Raw genomic sequence first — 14,779 nt, forward strand, 5'->3', positions numbered from 1 at the left:
ATTTTCATTCCAACCAATCAACAAGTTGGCTGGTTGGATGTAAGTTGGTCTAGTGTGTGGCCAGCTTAAGAGTATATGCAAATGGTGTACAAACTCCTTCCCTTGTGTACATCCGTGCAGCCAAATGTGCAAGGGCCAGGGGCGTATCTATAATGGGTGCAGGGTGTGCAGAGAACGCGGGCCCCTGGGTCCAGGGGGGGCAGCACCGCACACCCTGCACCCATATTATCTAATACTTAACTCTTCAAGGTCCTGCGTCTGGTGTCTCAGCCCTGCAAGAAACAACGGAAAATGGCTGCCACGGCCATTTTCCCGGCGTTTTATATATGCGCAGTGATGAAATCGCTGGGAAATTGTTGGCCGTGCCATTTCCCTGGCGACCTACACATGTGCAATAGACTCTGGGCACACTCTAGTGCAGAGTCTACTGATGCTGCTGCCGGCCGCCAGGGAGAGAGGAGGGGGCCCCCTCCTCTCTTAAAATGCCCCTGGCAAGGGCTGAGACGCTCCCACTGTTAGCGCTTGTGCACGCTGTAATACCGAGTCTTGCGTCCTTATACTCCACCATCATGAATTGCACCAGCCCTATAGTAGGTGCAGTTTCTCCATCTGACCACAAGCTCCTATGCTTGCGGCTGAGCGCCTGGGAACGCAGCCGGTTGAATTGACACACCCACAACACTCTTATAAAATGCCCAGGAATAGTGTCAGACTGGGGCATGAAAGGTACACTGGGGGATTGCAGTGGTAGGGGGCCATGCTTATGGGCTGTGCCATCCACCACAGAAGCTCAGCCAACCTTTAGAGGAGGACATAACTTGCAGACAACGTGACTACTACAGTGTCCATATACTGTGTATGTACAGATCTTGGTGTAGTTTCCATAGAAACAAACCAGGCACTCATGTTCATCGATGTTCTTGCTTTACCAGGTGACTGACCCTCTAATAGAGTAAAAATGTATAATATGAGTGCAAGGTCTGGAACCTGACATTAGAGAAGGGATTGGGGCCCACAGGCAGTTGGGCCCATCGCGGATTTTCCCTGTACCCCCGTGGGTCAGTCCAACCCTGCCCAGGAACACCCATAACGTTTCCACCAACTTTCTGATACCGTCTGACCCAATCACAACAGCAGGGGTTTCCAGAAATTTTCACACATGCGCAGTTGCGAATCAGGCCCATAGTGTTTTGTAATAACACTGGCTACAGGACCAGGAACAAATCCATGTGGCTGCTATTCCTGACGCTGGACGCACATGCTTCCCCTGAGAGCAGGAGGAGTCCAGTGATGGAAGTGCATGCAAGAGCGTAATCTATGGGAGCAGTTCAATTGACCACTATGCTGATGATTTGGAGTCGGAATGTGTGGGAATGCCCAGAACAGTGGCACATTGCGGGCACAACATCGCACATTTTAAATGAACGATGTTGCTCTCCCCTAATTATCCATGATGTGCCCATTAAATTGTTGCCTGTTTGGATGAAGTGAGGAAAGTATTTCTTACGATTCAGATTAGTACACAACAGTGTTAATATATGTAGACATATGTATTAGCATCAGAGGCAGCTCCTACCTCAGGGGGACTGCCTGTGCACCGGATCCTGCTATCTTCGGCACCTGCCAGTTGTATTGTGCATGCAATCGGCGCATGCACAGTGCATATGGCAGGGCCTGCGAGCGGCAGATGCACCGATATCTAGGGACTGCATCGAGTGCAGCTTCTAGAAGCTGGATAGGGCTCACTGAAAGGCCGCAGAGTGACTTTCCATTGGAAGCCCTCTATTTGCTAATTGCGGTCCAGACTGGCAGCCCCAGGGGGATAAAACACCACCCGTGTGACTGCCTGTCTGGTTGTAATTAGCAGATAGTGCTTCTAATAGAAAGCCACTGCCAGCAAACAATCACTGGGGGCAGTGGATTTTACTTGGCTACAGCCCCTAGGTTAAATCCATCACTGAGTAGCATCGAAAGTGTATTGGAGTGTGCAATAGACAATGAGTACGCAGGGGGCTACTGTGCCTGGAATGATTAGGGTGACATCAAATTAGTTCTTCTTATGCTAGAAATGTGTAATTCTCATTCTGTCATTATTTAGATCTGCAAGTGAAACTTAACAAACGAGACAAAGAAGTATCATCCATGTCTGCTCATATTGAATCACTTAGGGCTCAAGTAAATGGTAAGTTTATATTACACTATTATAGGCTATAGAACACGGTAGTTCTGAACCAGCTATTCATTTGAAATAATTGTAATATAGTGTATTTCTTCATTCTGTTGTACAGTATTGGAGTATTTTGCTTTTTTTTAAAACATGTGGATCTTATTACCTGACTTTAATGATATTTTCTAGCAACTGGATAATTATATAATTCAGTCCAGTCTTTAATTAAGTCCTTCTTTCAGTTTCCACTGTATTGAAGCCAACTAGCTCTAGAAAACCCTCTTTGCACTTTGTAGAAAGACCACTGCTAATGCAATCAGCCATCATTGTTGTCATATAATTCAGTTATATACTATAAATAAAATATGAGAAAAATAAATGTACTACTGATGAAATATATCCTATGATCTACAGCATTAGAAAGCAAATGTAAATCAGGAGACAAGAAGATGGATTCGTTAGTGAAGGACAATAAGAAACTAGAAGTGGAATTAGAGGCATTCTCCAGGAAATCCCATGATGCATCAGGCCAGTTTGTCGTGATTAGCCAGGAGTTGCTTAAAAAAGAGAGGTGAGTAAAAGCAAAGTTTAAAAGCAGGAAGTCCATTCAGAAGTAGACTGCAGCTTCCTGAATCAGTTAGCCTTAATGAGGATGTCATGGTTATGGTTTTCATACTGCACTACTTAATGCTTACAAATTAATCTCTAGTACTGGATTAGAAGATAGGCATCAAAAGTCAATTAAAACTCATGGTCTTGATCCAGAGTATGTGTATGTAGCCTGCATTCTGCGCATCTTGGTATAGGTACGGCCATTCTGAGATGGATGGGTCTCGGCCATTTCTTGCTGTACAGGAGATGGATATTTCTGGACGTATGCACAGAAAAGAACCGTCACTTGGGCGTGTTGCCAGGGGTACACACCATTCTGAGTGATAGGTATGCAGTGTGTATGCCGTATCTCCTGTGCCCCAAATTAGGGTAGGTGTAAAATGCCAATGATAGTGGTGACTGCTGTGTTTGCTGATGAAGCAGCTAGGTCGTTACATTCACAAAGACACGCACAACTCACAATATTGCTGTATCAAACTGACTGAGGTACTATTTAAATCACCTGTGCTTAAGTATGGATATCCTGAAAACCTGGACTGTTAGGGTGCCTTAAGAAACCGAGTTTGAGAACCACTGTTCTCTAAAGTGAACAGAAATTTTACATGTGTAAGAAAACAGAAAAAGATTCCAGGTTACTTAGGTCCCTGATTTTGGCAGTATGTTATAATACACTTTCCTAGTAAACTACATTTGGGATTTGTCTTCTGGAATTCCAAGCAGCAAGTGTGAATGGGCGATTTTCCCATTTGTACCACCACAATTATATCCCCTTTGACATTTTGGGGCAGATGTATGAAGCTCTGGGAAGTGATAAAGTGGAGATTGATAAACGACCAATCAGTCCGCTCCCAACTGTCATTTTTCAAACACAGCCTGTAACATGACAGTTAGGAGCTGATTGGTTGGTTGTTTATCACTCTGCACTTTATCGCTTTCCAGAGCTTCATACATCTGCCCCATAATCTTATATGTTCATGATGACAGTTTGAATCATCAGGCCCTGCCCACTGCTGCGCCATGACGTGGGCTACTTTCCTTTACTCCCTCGATACTTGTGAGTCATCTGAAGTAGACAAGTATGGTATACATATATCTCAATCATTTTCAATAAACAGTGTATTCATTAAACAGTGAGCCTGATTGAGTCTGAGCCTTGTGATAGGAGTTAAGGAAAGTCAGAGGAAACATGTACAAGTTAGGCTAAACTTTATGTATTCATCATCTATAATAGGTAGAATTTATTAATATAATGAAGCACTAAACCCAAAATTTAACTTTTTGGTATTTCACCCGACTGTTCTATTTCTTAGGTTGGTTTATATCTGATTGCATAAGATGCACTGTGAATTTTTTTCAATAACAATTACTGTAGTAAAAATGAGATGGGCTGTATCACAAGTGGCAAAACCAAAAAAGGGACAAAGCCAGTAGCTTGCAGTAATGCATATTAAAGGCAGGGGCGTATTTATAATGGGTGCACACGGGTCCAGGGGACCCACACACTGCACACCCTGCACCCAATTACATATACTTACCTCTCCGTCGGCCCAGCATTGGCTGCAGCGCTGCAGAAATCACCGGGAAAATGGCCACCACGGCCATTTCCCTGGTGCTTCGCACAAGCGCAATAAAGATGTCCCGGGGGGGAAGGGGAACAAATTAATTAACGCACCCAGTGCAACATGACAGCATCTAACATCCTAGAAGAACTTAAATACAGAAGGCCATAATAAGTCTTTAGGCCGACATCTCAGGATACCAAGGACAGGAAATAACCACTAAACGAATGAATGAGAAACCTGGTGAGACCAGGTTTTCCACGTAGTATTTGGACCCAGGGCTGAATTAAGGTCTGTGGGGGCCCCTGGGCAACAAACATGTAGGGGCCCCTATATACTGTGTGTGTGTATATATATATATATTTTATCTGAACATTATTTATATATATATATATATATATATATATATAGACACACACACACATATATAGACACACACATATATACATATATATATATATATATATATATATATACATACATACACAGACATAGACACAGTACACATATACATATATACATTACTTATTGCTTCAGAGGCAGGGAGAGGCATATTGGCCAGCAGCAGCAGAAGGAGGCATAGCCAAAGGGCGGGGCTTAATCGCGGGCCGCAGCAGGCAGCTCCGATGAAAAAAAACAAAACGTTCATCTTGGGGATTGGGGCCAGGGACAGTGTGCCGGGGCCCCGGGACGACCTCCCCTGTCGTCCCTCCCTATAATCCGGCCCTGTTTGGACCACTGGTGCTGTTTTAACAAAGCAGAGGAGTCCAGTAATTGAAGCTCAGAGTCTCCATAATATATTTTTGTTATAATTTTGAAGGAGGGAGCAATCTCAAGTGAAATTGAAAGTGATGTCCCAGTGACACGGTGCATTAGATTAATAACCTCTTTCCATAAATCATGACTCACTGGACGGTTTTTACAGATAGTTACACACTCCTCATCACTTAGTGTCATGTTTAAGTCGGCCTCCCACTTGGAGTAGACTACAAACCTATGTTCTTTAGAGGGGGCTCTTACGGATTTATGCCAAATTGAAATGTTGCCTTTGTGAGGTGAAGAAAAGAGCTTGAGCGCTATTAGGACTGATAGGAGAGTAACCAATGTCTAACTTGCAGGTACTTGTAAAATCTCAAAGTGGTATGTCCATTTGGGACTGCAGTTGGGGGAAGGATTTGTAAGACGAGTCTTTTAATAAATATTGACACGTGGTGATACACAGCTCACACCAAGTTGACACAAATAAATCTGGGATGAGCTTAGCTACCGCAATTAGAGACAATCGAGCAATGGGAGCTCTAAATCTCCACAAACCTCCCCCATTCTGTCCCATGGAACTTAAGTGTCTACTGTACCCCTAAACCTTGAGTCCCCTAAACTTTGAGTGGTACTGTATCTCTGTCCACTTTCTCTCTCTCCAAGGCTTAGTACATAGTGCCCTTGGTATTTTTCTGCTCCATTACTTCTGTCTATCTCAAATATACTGAATTATTAGATTCTGTATAACACCCAGATAGATCCATCTAATGCAGAGGTTTCCAAACTCGGTCCTCAAGGTACCCTAACAGTCCAGATTTTAAGGACATCCATGCTTGATCACAGGTGACTTAATTAGTACCTCAATTTTATTTAACCACCTGTGCTAAACCATGGATATCTTTAAAACCTCAACTGTTGGGGAACCTTGAGGACCGCGTTTGCGAACCTCTGATCTAATGATATACAGTATTTTCAATAAACAATCTACTTACCAAAGTTAATTTTGAAAATGTACTACATGATGAAATGCGGAATAGGGAATTTGACAGGAAGACCTTCGCTAGCAAGGAGAGCCAAAACAAAACTATCATGTTTTTGTATCAGATCCATTCTGGTGTTTCTGATACAATATATATCTTGGAGAACCTTCAATGTTTTTGCAAACTGTAAGCACCAAATTATTTCACCATATAAAATATACTTTTTAAATGTTTCTAAATTAGAACCAAACCAATATTTTTTCTGCTTGTCACATTCTGGTACTGCAGGAATCTAAATGAACTGAGAGCTTTGCTACTGGAAGCGAATCGGCACTCTCCAGGACCAGAGAAAGACCTGAGCCGGGAGGTCCATAAGGCAGACTGGAGATCAAAAGAGCAGAAGTTAAAAGAGGAAATCAAAGTACTTAGAGAAAAATTAATGGTTTTGGTAAGTAAAAGCAGAAACTTCCCTTCTTGGAATAATCTGTTATTCTTAAGCACTGGTAGAACTGTATGTTCACACTAGCGGCATGGTCATATGATGCCTAAATCCTGAGAAACAATCAAACCAGCAGTTTTTATAATACACAGCCTTTGGTACTTTATTTGTGCAGATATTTTCCTGTCTTATCCGATTTTCCCCTTTACACATCAGGATAAAGAGAAATCAGTCTCGGACCAGAGGAGATACTCATTAATAGACCCATCCACGGAATCAGAAGTTGTCAGATTACAGCAGCGTTTGGGCAGCACCGAAGATGCACTTCGAGTAGCACTAGACCAGAGTCATCAAATGGAGAAGTTAATGGAGGCCATGAGGAACAGTACTGAGAGATCTCAGGTATGACCCAACAATGTTTCTCAAATATATCTATTTTTTTAGTCATTTATGAGAACAAAAGAGCACAAGAAATGTTTGTACTGGTCATTGATCGTCACTGGGCTAGTTGGTATTAATTTTCTATGTATTGCACTTAGAGACCGATTTAATTAGCTGTGCTGTTCCGGAATGACACATTGCGACCAGCAACATCGCTAGTTTTACTCCTTAGGGATAACAGGAAAATGAACGACACTGAGCGTAGTGTAATTGGCAGACATGAGCGCAGTAGAGCATTGATGGATGATCGGCAGCACATAACCACTAATTCAGTTGTACCCTTAGGGGTATATTTACTAAAGTGAGAGTTTTTAGAACTGAGTTTTAAAAGTGATGTTGCCCATAGCAACCAATCAGATCCTAGCTATTATCTTCTAGAAGGTGCTAGTTAAATGTTAAGTAGAATCTGATTGGTTGCTATAGGCAACATCACTTTTAAATCTCACTTCTAAAAACTCTCACTTTAGTAAATTTACCCCTGGGTCTTTATGAAAAGAACTTGCTAAGTCACATGTGTAATCTTTGTTGTAAAACCTATGCTGTTGGCCTGTGGAAACTAATCCTGAAGATTACTTTTGGATTTGTGTAATGCATGTGTACTGCCAGCTGTTTGGCTAATTTATACTTTGAAGCAGATGTAAAATATATTCCTCGTCCATTTGAGAGTACACATTGCATGATTGAAATTAGTAACTACGTTCAATGATCGTAGCATATGCTACACCCCTTCCACAACCTGCTGTTTTCTTCCCATCTTTCTTCTTTCTGGCATCAATGCATATTGTCTGACACCTCACCCTCCCTAGTATATTTATAGCATCTAATCTCATTATGCCCCTCCCCCCCATTATCCCACTTCCAGACCACTCTTTACCTAGCATGTTGCTTGGTTCTTCTGACATGTTGCCCTTTGATATGACTGGTTTAATTTAAACAGTGTTTTCTTTGTAGCGCTAATCTTCTTCCTGGACTTTACAGAAATTCTGTGTATGTTATATTAGGCATGAGTCTTAATGACTCTCTCTCTTTATACCCCATTGTGATACGTACCCTATTGACTGTCTTTTACCTGAAGCCTAATGTATATTTATCTATTTTTTCTATTGCAGGTCTTTCTGTACTAGTTTTGTCTTGCATCAACTGTCAATTTCCCTGTACATAAAAATTATTGTTACGTGTTAATTGGCTTGTGTAATGTAGGTCCGCCTTGTCAATTAACTTTCTCAATGGTGTTCACCTGTATAAATAAGTCATTTACTTGGTTAAAGTCTTCAAATATCCAGCTCGTGATGGTGAACATAATGACACCAGAAGCATCAAGGGTTTGGTGCTTTTACTCAACAGAGAGCTGGAATTTAAGCACATGAAATCATTTAATGTTGAGAAGGGGAAAGCAAGAAAAAATCCTGACACTTTTTTCAACACTTTCATCAAAACAGCATAAACATTTGAAATAATTTTACTGTAAACCCTGTGTTCTGTTACTGAAATATGCAGCTGATTCACAGAAATCTCTTGATTCTCTATTTCCCATCAGCAATTTACTAACCTTTGCAACTCAGCATTTTCAGTATATTATGTATAGAAATCCATTCTGTCCAGGCAGGTTTTCCACTTAACCTAAGTAAAAGTCGGATAATGGGTCCTGGGGTGTGGATGTGAGAGAGATGGGAGGGCTCCATCCACAGGGCCATTTCAGGTGTTTGGGCCTTTCAGCCTGAAAGCAGGTTGGTTAGTGATTGCACCTGGATAAGGCTTATATAAGCTGAGTCAGGGTTTGACTCAGTGTCTCACACCTGGGGAGAGCAAGCAGGCAGGCTTGTTCAGGGACACTGTGTTATACTTATTGTAAGTACTGTGTCTGTGTTGTGGTGAGGGCAGTAGGCCCTACCCTGTTGAGAGAGAGAACCTGTTATGTAGTTAGTGCCCAGACAGACTAGGATTTCTTTTTATTATTTTATTTTTATATTACACAATAAAAACTAGCTCCGGTTAGCTTGCATGAAAACTCTGGACTGGTGTACTTTTTCCAGGCTGCTGTGTGTTAGGAGGTGCCCATCTACCCCAGGAGAGGGAGCCTTCTACCCGGATCTTATTACAATATATATAGACCCAGTAGTCTACATAAATGTCATCCAATCCAAATGTGTTGCTTTAACATTAAAACACATTGTACTCCTCTAACCCATCTATCCCCTAACCCATCTGAATATTTGAATTAACCACTCTATATAATAACTTGTCATTTTTACATGGCTCTGTATATGGCTAAACCCACTAATAATAGCATAATTTTTTACACCAGTGTGTAATGTGGCTAATAGAACTTGCAGATAGCCAGGACTAAAAAAAATATTTTATGTAATAATGTTGCAGTTGTCTGTGGTATAGTTATCCCATAATGCAGTAGGAAGCTGATCAACTTAAAAATGCATATTACCTAATTTGGCCCCTCCATATTAGCGGGAAACAGTCGGGAAGCCGGCGGACGCAATGCCGATCACCGGCTTCCCGACTGCTGAATCCCGGCAAGGGTTAAATGACAGGCATCAAAATCTAGAAGGACCAAAATCCAAATGCTGATAAATAATAAATATGGTGCATATTCTTGTAGGGGGAGCTGGATGCATCATAGAGTTTTAGGCTTAATATATCTGGGTGCACCCGTGCACCTTGTATAGTGACCAAATGCTTAAAATGAGATTATATGTGTGAGGATAACATATTGTGATAAGATTAATTGATAGAGAGTGCATTTCTTGGTGCTTTCTGTAGTTAGCACGTGGCTTCAGGCACTTTTTTCCCCACCACATAGCAGGGACCGACCCTGTAAATGTGACCTCTTTACCCCTTTATCTCATTTAAATTATCCTGCCCCAATAAAGTAGTCTATTAATAGAACATCTAAAGGTTACATTATGAGGGGGTGGTCCTAAAGAAAATGTAGACTGGACTTTAAAGTGACTTTTTGTTATTCTTTCCACTATGCGCATTTACATGTGCATTTGCCATCCTGCAAATGTAGGCTCACCCGCACTTTATTGGGGAAGTTCCCAAAACAGAATATAGGCGTGCATCTATGTAGAAGCAACTTTGCACAAAATGAAACATGTTATGTGCTGTCTCTTTGCTGTTAGTAAATAGCCCTTGCTGTCTTCATAACATGATTATGTTACTTTTTGGATACATTAATGACTTACAAATGTAAAATCAATTGTAGTTATCTCTACTGATTATAGCTAGAGTGCTCTGTTTCATGGGTGGTATATCAATCAAAACGTGATTCATACAGACCTTAAGTACTTTCTAATGGTCTGTCCCATAAATTGTTATAGCAACATTGCCCAAGGAGGCTCTTCGCTGGCAGATTGAAAACTTGTTGGATTCTGCGTAGTATTCTACCTATGCGATTGCCCAACACTCTAAACGTATTTTTAACTGTGTAAAGGAATGTTTTATGTCAAAAAGTCAGTCGTAAAATGTCCAAAAAAGCCACAATTAGAAGGGTATGCTGAGCTGCATGTATATTAACATACATACAGCACCGCAAACTATGTAAAGTAATTATGCGTGCGGAAGATACAGTGCATCCGGAAGGTATTCACTTTTTCCACATTTTGTTATGTTACAGTCTTATTCCAAAATGGAATTAATTCATTTTTGTCCTCAAAATTCTACACACAATACCCCATAATGACAACGTGTAAAAAAAAATTTTCTTAAGAAATCACATGTACATAAGTATTCACAACCATTGCTGAATACTTTGTTGATGCACCTTTGGCAGCAATTACAGCCTTAAGTCTTTTTGAATATGATGCCACAAGCTTAGCACACCTATCTTTGGGCAGTTTCACCCATTCCTCTTTGCAAGACCTCTCAAGCTCCATCAGGTTGGATGGGAAGCGTCAGTGCACAGCCATTTTCAGATCTTTCCTGAGATGTTCAATTGGATTCAAGTCTGGGCTCTGGTTGGGCCACTGAAGTTGTCCTGAAGCCACTTCTTTGATATCTTGGCTGTGTGCTTAGGGCGTTGTCCTGCTGGAAGATGAACCGTCGCCCCAGTCTGAGTCCAAGAGCGCTCTGGAGCAGGTTTTCATCCAGGATGTCTCTGTATATTGCTGCATTCATCTTTCCCTCTATCCTGAGTAGTCTCCCAGTTCCTGCCGCTGAAGAGCATCCCCACAGCATGTTGTTGCCACCACCATGCTTCACTGTAGGGATGGTATTGGCCTGGTGATGAGCGGTGCCTGGTTTCCTCCAAACACAATGACTGGCATTCACGCCAAAGAGTTCAGTCTTTGTCTCTCATGGTCTGAGAGTTCTTCAGATGCATTTTGGCAAACTCCAGGTGGGCTGCCATGTGCTTTTTTTTTACTAAGGAGTGGCTTCCATCTGCACACTCTACCATACAGGTCTGATTGGTGGATTGCTGCAGAGATGGTTGTCCTTCTGGAAGGTTCTCCTCTCTCCACAGAGGAATGCTGTAGCTCTGACATAGTGACCATCTGGTTCTTGGTCACCTCCCTGACTAGGGCCCTTATCCCCCGATCGCTGAGTTTAGACAGCCGGCCAACTGTAGGAAGAGTCCTGGTGGTTCTGAACTTCTTCCATTTACGGATGATGGAGGCCACTGTGCTCATTGGGGCCTTCAAAGCAGAAGATATTTTTCTGTACTCTTCCCCAGATTTGTGCCTCAAGACAATCCTGTCTCAGAGGTCTCCAGGCAATTCCTTGGATGTCATGCTTGGTTTGTGCTGACATGCACTGTCAAGTGTGGGACCTTATATAGACAGGTGTATGCCTTTCAAAATCATGTCCAATCAACTGAATTTACCACAGGTAGACTCCAATTAATCTTTAGGAACATCTCAAGGATGATCATTGGAAACAGGATGTACCTAAGCTCAATTTCTAGCTTCATGGCAAAGGCTGTGAATACTTATGTACGTGTGACTTCTTACTGTTTTTTTGTTTTTTTTATTAAATTTGCAAAAATCTTAAAAATGTTTTACACATTGTCATTATGGGGTATTGTGTGTAGAATTTTGAGGACAAAAATGAATTTATTCCATTCTGGAATAAGGCAATAACGTAACAAAATGTGGAAAAAGTGAAGCATTGTGAATACTTTCCAGATGTACTGTATATTTTAAAGTGCTTTGTTTTATGAATTGATAAAAACAAAATCACTCCCCCCCCTTCCCTTCCAAAAGTGACACCAGCCTAGGTTGTTATGAGTGTTAGTACTGGCTGCACTTTTGGTATGGGGGCTCCATTGTGTTAAAAAATAAATGGAATACTTGCAAAGTTTGTGCTACTGATCACCATCAGCATATATCTTGCACCTGGGGTTGAGCACCCGCAACAGATACACCTACTGACAATGGTACTCTCGGCTGTCCTGACCTCTACATAGGCAGCAAGTACATGAGCTTTTATTTTGTGCGCAAACGGATTTGTGTCCAACATAACATGAGGCCCATTATGTCAAGGAAGAGTAAGGGATGGCATATTGTTCAAACGTGAGCAATGCCGAGCAGTGCAGCCAAACTTGGCAATGTTTTCTTCTGTATTATGAGAGATTAACTGTAAATAATAATTTGTGGAAAATGCATTTGTACAGTGATATATTTGTGAATAAAACTTTGGTGTAGATAATGAGTAATATGGGTTTATAGGTTGATAATTACAATATCATAAATAAATACACATACAGATGTGTCCTTGCTCATCTACCCTTAATGTTGCAGATGTATGAAGCTCTAGGAAGTGATAAAGTGCACAGTGATAAACAACCAATCAATCAGCTCCCAACTGTCATTTTTCAAACTCAGCCTGTAACATGACAGTTGGGAGCCGATTGGTTGGTCGTTTATCACTGCACTTTATCACTTTCCAGAGCTTAATACATCTGCCCCAGTATGCCATGCAGCGCGATATGCCTGGGGTGAGTGAGTTGCCAGGTACCATGCTAGCGTCGGGCGTCTTTTTTTTGCCGAAAATGCACATAAGTCTCAATATACGATGAAAGTAGGATGCACTAGGAAACTGTGCTGATTTGACACTTGTATATCTGTGTGCGACTGAGTCTGTAATCGGAACTTGGCTCAGTCGCACACAGATACTGTATATGTGTCACATACACGTTGAGTCTCCCATATCCAAAATGCTTGGGACCAGGGGTATTTTGGATATCGGAATATTCCGTATTTTGGAATATTTGGATATGGGAGACTCAACCTGTATTAAATTAATCAGCACAGTCTTCTCCTGCATCCTAGTCGCATCGCGTTGTGACTTAGACACATTTTTAGTAAAGATATGCAAAAAAGATGCTCGCGCTAGCAGAGTCTCATGGGACCAGGCACGCCAAATGGGGCTGGTTGGTGCGACTGCAACAAAGACGATTGAGGACACATCTGTATGAAAAACACAGAGGTTTACACTTGAATTATGTTATATTAGAAGACAAATGTAAATAGTTGAGTACAATTTAATGTTTACTTTTTGATGGCTCAGGGAGAAGTGAAGGTATCTGCTGGCTTTCTTGGAGTACAGTGATAGTGTGTTCACGTAAATGCGGCCAATAGTGTAAAACCTCTTATGTTCAACTTGAATAATATTTTATATATTATTTTTTTCTTTATGATAGGTGGCTGGAAACTCAGGGTCTACCAACGGTATCCATCAGCAAGACAAAGCACATCATCAAGAGGTATTGTACTTCTAAAAGGGAGTATAGCTTAGAAAACCCTTATTAAAACATAAAAGTATTAAGGCATTTGTATCCACAAAGCTAGAGTATACTGCACTGCCAAAGAGGAGGGGGCCCGCACAGAGACTGCACATGGACCCCCTTCTTTCTTAAAACGCCCCTGCCATCTAGACTTATTTTGCAAGTTCATGTAATACCTATTCTGTATTAAATGTATTTGTTTCTACAGTACAGTAGTGTTTCCCTTTGACTGTAGGAGATATTCCCGTAAATAAAGTGTAATATCTCCTTCAGTGTATTCATCACTTCAGTTTTCAGCCTTGCTATTCTTACCTTCCAACATTTTAAAATCCATCACATACAAAATAAGCCACTCCAATGATTCATCCAAATACCACTCATAGGGGTATATTTACTAAAGTGCGGGTTTACAAAAGTGGAGATGTTGCCCATAGCAGCCAATCAGATTCTACTTATCATTTATCTAGTACCTTCTAAAAAATGATAGCTGGAATCTGATTGGTTGTTATCGGCAACATGTCCACTTTTGTAAACCTGCACTTTAGTAAATATATCCCTTAATCTTTTAACCATGCCATAGTTTATTGTAGCCACTGTCACTTGCCCCTTTTTTATCTGCTGATTGGAATCCAGCCCAAAATGGGACTATTCATCCCTTGATTTTATTTAATGGCTGTGTAACATTGCTTTTTTGTGTTCAAGTATATGTTGTGTGTCTAGTCTATTTTAAATTAGCATTAAGTTTTTTTTTTATTCTCATCTGATTGGCTCTGTCTGGCTTTCTTACATCAAGTTTCCTTAGCACTTATAGAAACTTCCTATTTCCTTAAAGGCTTTTGCATTAACTAACATATCTAACAAAAAGTTATGATACACTGAATAATACATTTCTGGCTTATTACACTTCGTCTGTCCTCCATCTAATAATTTTCACCATGTCAGAGATTCACTTTAATGATTTCTTTATTCTAATCTACAACTTTCGTTTTGGTGTGTTTCTGCTTTACTAATGCCTGTATATTATACCAGAGTAAGCAATGGTCACTAGACCCCAAGTTCTCTGCTACAGACATATTTGATACT

At 41.1% G+C, this 14,779-nt stretch overlaps 1 protein-coding gene across 2 annotated transcripts in view; it reads left to right on the plus strand.

The window, feature by feature from the left end:
- The window catches only part of CLIP2 (CAP-Gly domain containing linker protein 2), a 164,012-nt gene that overhangs the window by 145,370 nt on the left and 3,863 nt on the right, over positions 1–14,779 (plus strand). For both annotated transcript variants that reach the window (XM_088445894.1, XM_088445895.1), the window contains 5 exons: positions 2,099–2,182; positions 2,582–2,738; positions 6,366–6,525; positions 6,733–6,918; positions 13,613–13,675. In XM_088445894.1, coding sequence (XP_088302020.1) covers positions 2,099–2,182; positions 2,582–2,738; positions 6,366–6,525; positions 6,733–6,918; positions 13,613–13,675 — 650 coding nt within the window. The remainder of the gene's footprint in view (positions 1–2,098; positions 2,183–2,581; positions 2,739–6,365; positions 6,526–6,732; positions 6,919–13,612; positions 13,676–14,779) is intronic.

The sequence above is a fragment of the Taudactylus pleione genome, unplaced genomic scaffold (assembly GCF_031769625.1).
Source record: "Taudactylus pleione unplaced genomic scaffold, aTauple2 ptg000391l, whole genome shotgun sequence".
Classification (NCBI taxonomy): Eukaryota; Metazoa; Chordata; class Amphibia; order Anura; family Myobatrachidae; genus Taudactylus; species Taudactylus pleione.